This window comes from Bos mutus, chromosome 2 (genome assembly GCF_027580195.1).
Source record: "Bos mutus isolate GX-2022 chromosome 2, NWIPB_WYAK_1.1, whole genome shotgun sequence".
Taxonomy (NCBI): Eukaryota; Metazoa; Chordata; class Mammalia; order Artiodactyla; family Bovidae; genus Bos; species Bos mutus.
This window is the reverse complement of record NC_091618.1, coordinates 31921016-31934876: the sequence shown is the minus strand read 5'-3', so window position 1 is coordinate 31934876 and position 13861 is coordinate 31921016. Positions and strand designations below refer to the sequence as shown.

Below are 13861 nucleotides of genomic sequence, written 5' to 3'. Positions count from 1 at the left end.
CTGTCACCACAGAAGCCCCAGGTACTATACTATGTTAATAATAGAAACTTGACATGAAGCATATGGGGATGCTGTGTACTACCTTTGCAACTTTTCTGTAAATCTAAAACTATTCTAAAATTGAATAGCTTATATTGAAAAACAGAAAAAATAGATTGCTGTTAGATTTGACCTTACACTTTCATGGGTCTGACAAAAACCCAATTCATGATGAGCAGTTTTTCAACTAATGTGTAATCATCCCTTGAAAATGGCATGGCCTTACTCCAGGACTCTTGGAGTCTGTATTGTCATTTTCCTATTGAACTGTCCATAAATTCCACATGGCATCGTTTTTTATCACCAACTTTCAATACCAACGGGTCTGTAGGGTCCTAAGCTACAAGTGTCAGGCCACTTGGCCACAGCCTTGGACCTGCTTGGGAGCCCTTTCCTGCCCTGGACCTCATTCAGAGCTGGCAGCTTTTCACATCATCCAGTTAAATGGGTTGAGTGGTAGTTCCAGGTGGCAACACAGAGATGGCCATCCAGCATTCTGGTGGCACCTTAGAGGTGTACAATGAAGTAACTCAACCTTCCTTTTGAGGGGATGTTTCAGCACACCGCAGACCACTGGATCCCTAAGAACTGCAATGAATTGACAGGCTCCTGAGACTTTGTAGAATTTCTCTCTCATCCTCTGAACTGTCTTTCTTCAAGGCCTCTGATGCATTTTCCACTTTGCATTTATCAGATCTAATGTTACCAATTTATCTAATTTTACCATTTATCTAATGTTACCGTATAATAACCAAAGTGATACTCTGCAGAATCCAGAGGGTCCAGATCCTTTTTATTATAACAAAGGGTAGGAGAGTCTTAGCTCTGGAGCAATACCAAAATGTGTACTGTTGTCCGTCTCAAGTGAATGCAGTTTCTGACCTTCCTTTCTGATGGGTATGGAGAGAATGCATTTGCCAGATCAATACCCACATGTAGCTGAGACTTGTTAATTTACTCTCACCAAGATCCCACATCTAGCTCAGCAGCTGCAATTAAGGCTTCTAATTAGTTGAATTTTCAATAATTCACTTTCATTCTCCAATATCCATCTAGTTTCGGGGTCAGAGTGGTGAATTGAACGGAATTATAATTAGGACCAACACTCCTGCATCCTTTAGGTCTTTAAGGGTGCTAATCTCTGTTGTCTTTCTGGAATCCAATGTTAATTTGGGTTTATTATCTTGGCCAAGGAGTGAAGCAGTTTCAGAGTCTTCTACTTAGCTTTCTCAGTAGGTTGGTTTTTAACCCATCAGCCAAAAAACAAATGTTGGTTCTGCCAAGTCCAGAGTATGTTCCATCCTGGAATTTAATGTGGAACTGGGGAGATGACCACTGGGTAGACCCATGAACTCACCTAACTGACTGTGAGTTAGACGTGGGGTAGGACTCCATTTATTATCTGCATTCCATGTGCCCCACTCTAAACAGCACACCGTAATGATACTCCTGTCCCTGGGTATCTATGTCCACTTGGACCTAGTGTTCCCTGTCTGGAGTGTGTCTGTGTAGACTCCTTTCTCTAGTGTAGTTATCCCAGTAAATAACCTCCTTTTGAGGGAGGAATAGAGGAAGCATTGCCATGACCCCTTGCAGTGGTGTTTCAAAGTTTTCCTTCTTAGGGATCCAGTCTTTCCTTCAGTCTGTAGTTTCTGGGTCTGGAAAATATCAAAGTCTGGAAAGCTAGCAAGAGATCATAAGTTTTTATTAAACTGGCTGTGTCTGTGCCCTACTTATCTCTTGATCATCCATCCTTGAAATTTTTTTTTAATCTTTTTCTTAATATTCATACATTTTTGGCTGTGCTGGGTCTTCGTTGCTATGCAAGGGCTTCATCTAGTTGCGATGAGCGGAGGCTACTCCCTAGCTGGTAGCACAAGGATTCTCACCTCAGTGGCTTCTCTTGTTGAGGAGCTCGGGCTCCAGGGTGCATGACCTTCAGTAGTTACGGCTCTCAGGCTCAACTGTCCCATGGCATGTGGGGATCTTCCGGGACTGGGGATCAAACTGGTGTCCTTTGCACTGCAAGCTGGATTCTTAACCACTTGATCACCAGGGAAGCCTTGTCCTTGAGATCTTTTGATGGTAAAGTGTGAGGAGTATTCTTATTGGCTGCCCATCTATTTTGCCCCTAGAGAGGCCATGTTTCATCAACCATCTCCAAATCTCTCTACAGGTACTCTTCAGATCTGGTCACTCATTATAATTGTGCCACTTGGCTTCTGACGGTGAAGCCTTGCCACTGAGCACCTCTTCTTCCATCCCCATTGCTACCAGTGAGTGCATTTCTGGAACAGCCCCTGCCCTACAGGGATACACCAAACCTTCAGTGATGTTAGTGACTCCTCACCAAAGCATTCTTTATCACTTTGGTCAGTGTGTCCACTCTGCCTTCCTGGGGGCCCCTTTAAGGAAACACAAATACTTTTTATTGTTGGTTGTAATTATATTCATGGAATAGGAAATCTCGTGTTCTATCTGCTAAATTACAGCCCACCACCCCCTTGCTGCTGCTGCTGCTTAGTCACTTCAGGCGTGCCCAACTCTGCAACCGTATGGGGTGCAGCCTGTCAGGCTCTTCTGTCCATGGGATTCTCCAGGCAAGAGTACTAGAGTGGGTTGCCATGCCCTCCTCCAGGGGATCTTCCCAACCCAGGGATCGAACCCAGGTATCCTGCATTGAAGGCAGATTCTTTATCACTGAGCCCCCAGGAAGTCCCCACCCCCTTGCTTCCTTGGTGCATGTTAAAATAAATAACTATTAATATAAAATTTTCCATCCGTCACCTGAAACTGCCCTGCATATACACACGAACCCCTGGATCCTGTTCCTGCTGAGCACCCTGTGACTTCTGAAGTGGTCACTCCCGTCACCCTCAAGCCCCTCTCACATACTTCTCAATGGACTTGAGCTCAGACTGGCCCCTTGACTGGCTTTAGAACAACCAGAGGTCCTTAAGCCCATCTCTCTCATCCTCTTTACCTTTAATTTAAAGGGATTAAGGAAAGAGTATCTGTTTCCTCTTTATTCTCGGAAATGTAACACACATTCAACTGAAAAGTAAATATAGAAACTTTTTAATTCTTTGCAATGAAAGTTTCCTGGATAATTCCATGAGTTTTTATAATCATAGAGACAGTTTTAACCTTATTCATTACCAAAAATAAAGACTATCGTTACAACTTATTCTCTATAGATGCAAACAATCTCCTCTATTTTGACATCAAAAAAGGCAAAGACAAAACACAAATTCCATGGACAAGGATGAAAACAGTATGATCTTCAAATGTATTTTGTTAATTTATTGTTTCTTTTTGGTTTTGTCTGTCTGTCTCACTGTATGTTTATCTTGCAAGAGCCTACAGAAGTGAGAGAAAATATCTGCAGGCTAATTTTAAACAACATGAGAGAGGTATTAAGAACTAAACAAAACAAAATAAAAATGTATTATTTATTTTAAAAAATAAAACTTTTTGTTTACTTACTCAACTACGAAAAATTTTCCTGAAACATGTCAGTTAATTGGTCTGCAATGCACTCATAAATGGATAACATGGATCTCCTCTGACAAATATTTTAAACAAAGTATTCACTACCAAAAGAGTTAGTTGGGGTAGGGAAATCTTCAAGTCACAATCCCCTGCACAGACTACATACAAGTTACTTTTAAACCTGAAGTCAGAAAAGCAAAATCTGTAAAAGTAAGAATATTGCGATTATTTTCAGCAATCTACTGATAAACCTGAAAAGCTCTTTTCAATACAATGAACCCTGATTTCATGACAAGCTCCTTGCTTAAGGGGCTATAACTTTTGAAGCTGAGCTGCTCAACCTGTGGCAAACTGTATTGACAGAAATGCTCCATTCTGAAAATCATCTTCAGGATGGAAGAAAGTCCAGCAATGACTTTCTTCAATGCAGCACGGCCTACAGAGTTGCAAATATGCACGAGAGGACTCTGGGCAGGTGTAACTTTCAGTCAATAAGCTGGAAACAGGCTAAAGAGTAGAGAAGACAGTGAAGGTAAAATATCCCTGATAAAATATCAGGCAGGGGCTTGTGGCCCAGAGCTGGACACTATGCAAAAATGACATAACCAGATCTCAATAACGTTAAGAATTTGAGATGCCTGTACCACAACTGACGACACAGCTTTTTACATGGAGTTCCGATTGGGATCATTCTACTTAGGACTCCCTCCTGAGCAGCACTCCTAGATATTTCTATTATTTGGTACACCTAAACTTCTGGATATTCTCCAATTGATGCTCTAAACACCTCCAAGGTTCTGTAGGTGCTCCAAAATCAAGGAAGGTCACATCATGCCTGGTAGTGTTTTGGTGTTAGCCTATATTATATAACAGTTATTTAAAAATTGGTAATCCATATTTAGGCTCAATGATGGCTCCAGGAATCTTATTAACTGGAATATCCCATTCTCCCAATAGGATCAGTGGTCAGAGCTCATTATGCAACCAAAACCAAAATGGGGGCAACAGAATCTAATCACCCATGATAAAACAGCCCACTGACCAACTCTCTGATGCAAGATCACCACGATGTTTCAATGCAACTTCAACATTTCATAGAGTTTCATGATGACCAGCTATCCAAACTCTTAGGTTTTAGTAGGATTCAAAATCCTTTTTCTGTTAGCTAGCTCTCTCCTTGCTCATTCTCGTTTGCACGCATTTGCCCGACTTTGGATGGCTGTTGAGGTCCAGCGGAAGAATTCCCATTCTGCCTCGTAGCTTCTCCTTTAGGGACTTGGCAAAGGAAAGTAGTGCAGTTCTTTCTGGCCATCTGCCAGGCATGGGACCCCAGCCTTCTTGGGGTAAGTTCGACTGGCAATTTTAAAGAACTCTTCCGCAGCATCAAGTGCAATGAGACGGTCCTGCCAAAAAATTAAAAACAAAACTGTTGTCAAAATGGAAACAAAGCCATGTCTGTGGCAAAAATTCATCTAAAAATCACATCCATCTAGAAATAACAATGAGTGAGTAGAACATTTATTAAATTTTTCTCAACAAATTTAGAGACACTCCTTAATGACTTACATTCTCCAGAAAACATTCCCCTGCTCTTTGAGTCCTTTCAAATCATTTTTCAATCTTAGGCTGTATACCCAATTTCTCACATCTCTTTGACCTAAAAATGGCTCAAAAAACTGACTACCAAACAAAATTGGCTGAAAAACACAGATTCTTGAACTACAACCCAAGTCTCAACTGGTCTAAGTGTATTCCAAAAACCTGAATTTTTAAAGCCCTCCAAGAGATGAGGATGTGCTGGCTACTGAACACCAAGGCATAAGATGCCAGCACCATCTCCCACACCTCACACCACGGTGAAGTTCATGGGGTCAGAATGATGAATAAGTACATGGACTAACAGAGAAGCAAAAATTTAAAGCAAAATTGGGAACCCAAATGTCCATCAATAGAGGAATGGATAAAGAAGATGCAGTACATCTATACAATGGAATATTACTCAGCCATAAAAAAGAACAAAATTGGATCATTTGCAGAGATGTGGATGGACCTAGAAACTGTCACTCAGAGGGAAGTAAGTCAGAAAGAGAGAAACAAATATTACATATGAATGCATATATGTGGAATCTATAAAAATGGTATAGATGGTCTTATTTGAGAAACAGAAATAGAGACAAAGATATAGAAAGCAAGTGTATGGGCACCAGTGAGAGGGAGAGGGGAGTGAGTGGGATGAACTGGCAGGCTGAGATTGACATACACACACTAGTGACACTATTCATAAAATAGACTAACTAATAGGAACCTACTGTATAGCGCCGGAAACTCTACTCAGTGTTCTACCAACACAACATTTTAAAGCAGCTATGTGAGATAAGTTGCTTCAGTCGTGTCTGACTCTGTGCAACCCTATGGACTATAGCCTGACAAGCTCCTCTGCCCATGGGATTCTCCAGGCAAGAATACTGGAGTGGGTTGCCATTCCCTTCTCCAGGGGATCTTCCCAACCCAAGGATAGAATCTGGTCTCTGAAATCTTCTGGATTGCAGGCGGATTCTTTACCATCTGAGACACCCTCCAAAAGGACAAAAGCATCTATACTCTAATAAAAATTAATTTTAAAAAATTACTAAAAAATAAGCAGATGGACACTTACCATAACAAAGAGATATCTCTCCGAGAGCTCCCAACTGGTAGGGAAAATACTGGTCTCTTCAGCCAGTCTCAACAGTATTTCCCGAGCTTTCCTTGTGTTTTTAGAATCACTGATGGTGCTCAGTTTTGTCACTGACAGCAAAGAGTCTGCTTCTCTTTGAAAACCTGTGTAAAGAAATTAAACCCTCACGTGAAGCAGTCACAAGGAGACAACAGCCTGCAAGGGATGAGGGGACCGGAGACGGCTGTGGAGCAAATACGAGAAAGCTGAAGCCCAAAGCACCACTCCCTTTGCTGCCCTGCAGCTCAGTGAGGTTGGTCGGGTCTTCAATTAAAATGCTTTTGCGGTTTCTTTGTGTCAAATTTTCTTTGTCAACTTTTCCCTCCAAGTTAAGCCTCTGCTACTCACCCACTGACTGCCTGCCACCCACTTTATCAGTTTGGAAACCCTCCTCCCATTTCCTGCTCTTCACCCCCTCCCCTGTCCCCAGAATTCCTACTTGTCCCCTCAACCTGCAAAATGGTCATCTTCAGGTCCAGACTCCTCCAAGCCCAGGTTCCCTCCCCCAGGGCAATATCGTTGGCTGGCTAAATTACTTATACAAAGGTCTAAAAGACTCGTAGATTTAATACAAGCATAATATAAGCAACAGGGGATAGCAACTTGGTACCCACATTTGCAAAGTTATAATGCCAAGGTGTAATGTTCTGTTTCAAAGGAGAAGGACTGAGGACTTCAAAATTGATAAATCCATTTTTTCTGAACATGAAAACAAGCTTCTTTATAATGTGAGGGCCATATTTACTGAATTACAAGCCTGGCAGAATTAAGAAAAAATCAATACCAAATAGCTACTCTAATACCACAGGTATTTGCGGTCTCTCTTACAAATAACATTTCTCCTAATCTGCTCTATCTTATAAAGCTATGAGTAATTGGCCAATCACTCCATTTAAATCAATCAATGTACAATGCCCCCAAATTCAATGATCTTGATTGAACGAATATCCCATATGATTTCACTGCCCTGTCCTACTTGATACTGAAGACAGATGGGGTAACACATGGCAAAATATGTCCTCAAGACAACGGCTGATGATAAGAGAAACATCAGATGTTTATGCTGGAGGATACAGAGAGGATGGCATTGGGAAAACAATTAGTACACAGTAGCCTTAAACAGTCAGTTACTGACATTCCTTTTATAAAAACCAGGCTGGAGAAAGTAGAGAGGAATAACCACAACTGGTTATTTTTGCCATTTTATAATCACTTTTAGACTCACCTAAATCTTCTAAAATGTGTTTCCATCTACTTCTCACTTCCCTTCGAATCTGTCGCAGGGTGTAGATATCATAATTGAGTTTTTGCCACTCCTGTAGGAAAAATTAAACTTCAGTTTTATTTTTACACTTTGGTCTAAATCTCTATCTAATTCCCAAAGTTAAGTTGTTAATGCATGCAGTTCTCCTCTTCACTAATCTTCAAGGCATATCCTAAAAGAAGAGAAGGAGCTGGGTGAGATGAAGTCAGCAGGAATACATCACCTCCATGTCTGGGATATCAGCTATGTACCAGGTGATGTAACATATCTCAGAAACTATCCTAATTAACCTCTTCACATTATCTAATTTCCCAACTACAGTGATAGCACCTATAAAGTGGGGATAACAACAGTGAATATTCCATTTAAGGATGTTATAAAGATTAAAGGTATAAAAAAACTTTTATATATAAAATACCTGCACACAGTATTACTAAAGACTTTTTATAGATAAATAAACTGACGCCCAGAAAGTTTACCTAGCTAATACAGTATCATCCAGCTAATAGGTACTGGACTTGGTATTTGAATCCAGGTCTGACTCAGAAGTTTCTGAGAAAAAATGAGACCCAAAGAATTTGTATCTTCCTTTGTTATCAGAATACAGTGGAGTTGGGAATCCCAAGTTTCTTGATTTCCAGCCAATGTTTCCTTTACCGTATTTCAGCATTGCTCTCTTTCATTTGTATTCCCAAGACAGGATAAATTTTCAAGCACTCAGCAGAACTATTAAAAGGTTATCTTTTTGAATGCTTCAACCTTATGGGTAGTAGGTCATCTTTGTTGTTGTTCAGTCACTCAGTCATGTCTGACTCTTTGCAACCCCATGGATGCCAGGCATCCCTGTCCTTCACCATCTCCCGAGCTTGCTCAAACTCATGTCCATTGAGTTGGTGGTGCCAACCAACCATCTCATCCTCTGTCACTGCCATCAATCTTTCCCAGCATCAGGGTCTTTTCTAATGAACCAGCTCTGCACATCAGGTGGCCAAAGTATTGAGCTTCAGCTCCTCAAACAGAACTTAAATCTTCCAGGAACGTAAGAATCTTTACTGCAGAGAAGGAAATGGAAACCCACTCCAGTGTTCTTGCCTTGAGAATCCCAGGGATGGGAGAGCCTGGTGGGCTACTGTGTATGGGGTTGCACAGAGTCGGACACAACTGAAGTGACTTAGCAGCAGCAGCAGCAGAATCTTTACTGAGCTACGGATTTCTTTTAAAAACCATGGAAATATGTTTTCAAGGAGCCTTATCTACATGAAAAATTCGTTTTATAGAGTATACCTTTTCTGTGCTAAAGTACAGCTTAAAAGAGCATCATTCTAAACGCTCAATTTGAGACTCAGATTATATGGTATTTTGACTCCTCTAACTGAAAATGTTTCAGTGATGCCAGGCTTGCCTTGCTCATCCCTAATCAACTTTCATGACTGGTTAAGAGAAATCAATTTAGCTGCCATTCCCAAACATTTATAGATACCACTCTAAGAAGGAAAAACTAGTAAAATAGAGCATATTTGGTTATGATTGCATTTTAAATCTTGTATCTGAAGGTACAAAGCTATCAGAAGGTCATGGGTTTCACAAAACTATAATTCAAAAAGATACATGCACCCCTGTATACAGAGCAGCACTATTCTCAATAGCCAAAACATGGAAACAAACTAAATGGCCATGGACAGAGGAAGGGATAAAGATGATGTGGTACATATACACAACAGAATACTGCTGCTGCTGCTGCTAAGTCGCTGCAGTCGTGTCCGACTCTGTGCGACCCCAGAGACAGCAGCCCACCAGGCTCCCCGTCCCTGGGATTCTCCAGGCAAGAACACTGGAGTGGGCTGCCATTTCCTTCTCCACAGAATACTACTCAGCCATAAAAGAGAATGAAATAATGCCATCTGCAGCAACATGGATGGACCTAAGTATTATCACATGAAGTGAAGTAAGTCAGAAAGACAGACAAACACTCTTTCGTATCACTTACATGCGGAACCTAAAGTATGGCACAGATGAACCTATCTATGAAACAGAAACCAAACTGTGGACATAGAGAGGAGACTGGTGGTTGCCAAGGGGAGGGGGTGGGAAGGGGTGGATCAGGAGTTTGGGGTTAGCAGATGCAAACTGGTATATACAGAATGGATGAACAAGGTCTCATTGTATAGCACAGGGAACTATATTCAATATTTTGTGATAAACCATAATAGAAACGAATGTGAAAAAGAATGTGTGTGTGTGTGTATATATATATATATATATAATGAATGAACTGCTTTGCTGTACACCAGAAATTAACACAACATTGTACATCAACTGTACTCCAATAAAATAGAACTGTTTTTAAAAGTTCATGAATTTCAGCTGTTGTTTATCAGTCAGGAAGTGGTGAATCTGAGTACTTTTGCCTGGTCCTCTGTTTCTGACCAAAGGTGTGTATGCACATGCACATGCAGGAGTGTGCAGTGACTGGAGTCAGGGTAAAGCCTGTGACCCTGGAGGGCAACGTAAACTGGGTCATCTCAGAAATGCGCAATCCTCACCATGTCCTCAGCACCATGTTAAAGCACTCCTATCCAATGCCCTACAGACTGTCTAAGTATTCAGTAGAGCACTGCCATTTTCACTGGATGTGCCATTCAGTATACACAGCATCTTGGAAAAGGGCACAAAGGGGTTGAATTCCAGTTCCATTACTCATTAAGAGCTTAACTTTGGGCAGGTTCATAAAGTGACAGCATGTCACTGGCCTAATCTGCAGTATGGGATAATAATATTGGCTTCCTCTCGGGCTTATTATGAGGATCAAATGCTTTCAGGCAAGCCCTGAAAATAGAGCTTGGTGCACATTCTCCTCCAAAGCAGTGCAGCCACAGCTACGAAACAATATTCCAAGACTCAGGATTGATTTCTATTACAAGGACTGAGGACATTATACATGGCATGAGGCAGTATCTCATCGGTGAGGACCTTCAGAAGAAACATTTCTCTGTTCTTCACATCAGGTAGGATTTTGCTTTTCCCAAAAATTATTTCACTGTTCTGAACACTGAATTTTTATAACTGATCGGTTTCCATGCTTTCCTGAAAACGTAGAGTCCTATCATGGAAAATGTACAGAATCTCGAAAACGTTTTTGAATTAACAGAAGTTTTTACTACTTTTTACATCTTTTTTTTTTCCCTCTTCTAGTTTGTGCTCTCTCACAGTAGTTTCATATAAGTTAACTTAACTCCTTTCTGATTTTAAAAAAGATTATAAATATATAAAAGATTACACAGAGCACCGCTGTGCTTCTTCTCAATGAAACTGACCCTCCTTGCCGGACTAAATGATAAATGATCAAAGTCCTATTCATGCTTGATAGAGACCCGCTCAATCAATTTGCAAGACACTTTATACGTTCACATAACCTTAAATTATCTAACAAACCACTAGGTGGCTTCACTACCTTGCGATGAAAAGTCTGCTAATTTTCCTTTAGCTCCTTGGGCTGATGGTCAGAACTTCTGTCCTGAACTAAGTGTAGCCAAATCTCTCTTTTTCAGACACCCATTCATCATTGGGTAATCTAGGCTTCAGGTTTTTTAAATCTTTTCTTGCTGTCCATATGTTGGTTATTTTGCTATTCCTAAACACTAACAATGCTACACAATCTCATTGCATTTTACTGTCCGTTCCTCTGATAAACTGTCAAAGGAGAAGCAACGATGCAACGTTTTAAAATCTGCCGAGTATGGATGCATGTGATAAGTGCCTATTAAGATTAACAGAATGAAACTCAGCATTTCATAAATCCACATTTCTTCTTTTGACACAATAGTCATGGATAACCATATATGAAAGCATTCTGAAGGCTTTGTGCAAAATGTAAAGCTCTAAAACCAGAAGTAGCTTGGGCAGAGTTTTAACAAAGAATTGGCTTTTGAAAAAATAAATGATGATAAGAGAGGATTTGAATTTTTTCTTAGCATATGATCCCAAAGAACAGAATCTAAATGTAGCAAATAAGAAACGATGATGAACAAAATCTTACCCACAACTAAAGAAACTAACTCATTTATTCCTTAGTATTAGAGAAAAACAAGATTTATGATGTCCTTCTACATTTTAAAAATTGCAGCAATTTTCTTCAGACAAATAACTTGAAAATAACAAGTCAAATATTCTTCACAAATGACTTGACACTCAAATCTACTAGACATCAAAAGTTAACACTCTTACCTTCTAAAACAATCTTTGTTTACTCATAATTTCTGAAGTAATGCAAGGTGGTCATTGTGTCACTGTGGCCTCCAAGTTGAACAATGAGTACATTAGCAGAGGTGTAATCAAAGAAATCATGCAAATTTAATTTCATAAGGTATCTGGGAACCAAGTCAAACCGAAAAACATCTGATTGAAAAAGAGCAACTGAAGATACTTAGCTGAATCCTTGAGGATTTTCTCCTCTCTAGTTGTTGGCCAGATCAGATTAGAGCTGCTAGATAAGAAGGCTGAGGTCAAACATGAACAGCAGAACAAAGAACAATCGGCTTCCACAGTCAGGAGCCAGCTCTCCTGCGGCTTCTCCATCCCATGAGCTGGTCTTGACCTTGAGCTCTGATTTAAGCTCCAGGGGTCATCTTCTCAGACATAAAATTAAAACATTTTATTCACACCTATTCTGTGTTACTGTGAGGTTGTAGATACATGGCACAGTTAAAATATACTTCTTACTTCTTCCTAAAATGGAGATTTGTACATTTGAAGAAATGTACTCTAACAATAGATGACATATACTTTAAAATCATCTTATACTTTTAGGAGCAACTTCAAAAGAGATTAATTTACTTTTAACTATACAAATATAACTAATATATAATTAATATAATCACAAAGAAATAAAAATTCAAAGAGAACAGAGGGCATAAAATGAAAACTTGCTGCATCTGCTTGGCTTGAGTTGGGTTACGTGCCCATCCTTGAGCCAGGGGGATATGCTGATTGGCTTATGTTATTGGATTTCAAGCCAAGCACCCCTTCAAAGGATTCTGATTTTGTTGCTCTGAGAGATAGGTCCCACACAGATATTTTAAAATAGTCCCTTATTGGTTCTAATATCCAGCCAGGGTTGAGTTTATTAGCTTAAGCCAATCAGTGTCCTGTTTGAGCTGTGGTGCTGGAGACTCTCGAGAGTCCCTTGGACAGCAAGGAGATCAAACCCGTCAAAATCAGTACTGAATATTCATTGGAAGGACTGATGCTGAAGCTGAAACTGCAATAGTTTGGCCTCCTGATGCAAAGAACTGACCCACTGGAAAGGACCCTGATGCTGGGAAAGATTGAAGGTGGGAGGAGAAGGGAATGACAGAGGATGAGATGGTTGGATGGCATCACCGACTCAGTGGACATGAGTTTGAGCAAGCTCTGGGAACTGGTGAAGAACAGGGAAGCCTGGCGTGCTGCAGTCCATGGGGTCACAAAGAGTCAGACACGACTGAATGACTGAACTGAACTGAATCAGTGTCCACTCTTAGAACTGAGAATGCAACTGTTCTCTCCAAAGGAAATTTGGGACAAACTTGATAGATTGATGAGAGAAGAGGAAAACAGGTCTTGGAGAAGCGAACATCAAGCATCTGCTTGTGGCAGACAGATCAGTTACCCCAGGGTCTGTATTATGTCTTTCTTTTTTGCTACCGGAAGCCAGATTTCACTGGGGGCTGCAATGTGCCAGCCCCAGGGAACAGATCGTGATCTGTGCGAATGCTAGTGAGACTCTGTGTCCCCACTTGTCCTCCTCCCTTGCAATGAGAGACAGAGAAAGATGGAAGAGCGATATTGCCCCAAGTACCAGCATGTACCATACACTGTGTGTTCCCTATGGGAATTGCCACTTCAACTCAACATCCACATTAAAAGAAGACTCCATACGACTGTAGCTATAACAACATCATATTGCTAATATTAAACATCTAACTCAAGGAACTACAAGGTGCAGAGTAGTCAAATACTTTTACTTGAAAGTGATAGCTTTTTGATAAAATGAATTCTTTGAATATTGTAACTGCTATCTCTTTCCTTTCAATTTTCACCAATTCGTATCATCTTATGCTACTTTCTATTAAAAACGGAGTTTCCAAAAGATATTTAAAAATATATATATATATTGACTGCTTCTCCCATTTCATTTTCTTTCATTCTGCAGGTAGATAAGTAAGAAAGACATGTGATATATGGGGGTGGAGGAATATCTGCATTTTAACAAGCCTCTAACGGATTCTCTCATGCTTGCTTTTCACAGAGAAATGTGAAGTGGATAACACAGACTAAGGTAGTCTTCAAGCTACTGAAGAGCATTCAAAGCT

At 40.4% G+C, this 13861-nt stretch overlaps 1 protein-coding gene across 1 annotated transcript in view; it reads right to left on the bottom strand.

Annotated features, from left to right (window-relative positions):
* Window positions 1-3316: 3316 nt before the first annotated feature.
* MREG (melanoregulin) overlaps window positions 3317-13861 on the bottom strand; it is a 69594-nt gene continuing 59049 nt past the window's right edge. Inside the window, exons 3-5 of the mRNA XM_005896178.3 lie at window positions 7473-7563; window positions 6188-6351; window positions 3317-4934 (exon numbers count right to left, since the gene is read on the bottom strand). Coding sequence (XP_005896240.1) covers window positions 4800-4934; window positions 6188-6351; window positions 7473-7563 — 390 coding nt within the window. The 3' untranslated portion in view covers window positions 3317-4799. The remainder of the gene's footprint in view (window positions 4935-6187; window positions 6352-7472; window positions 7564-13861) is intronic.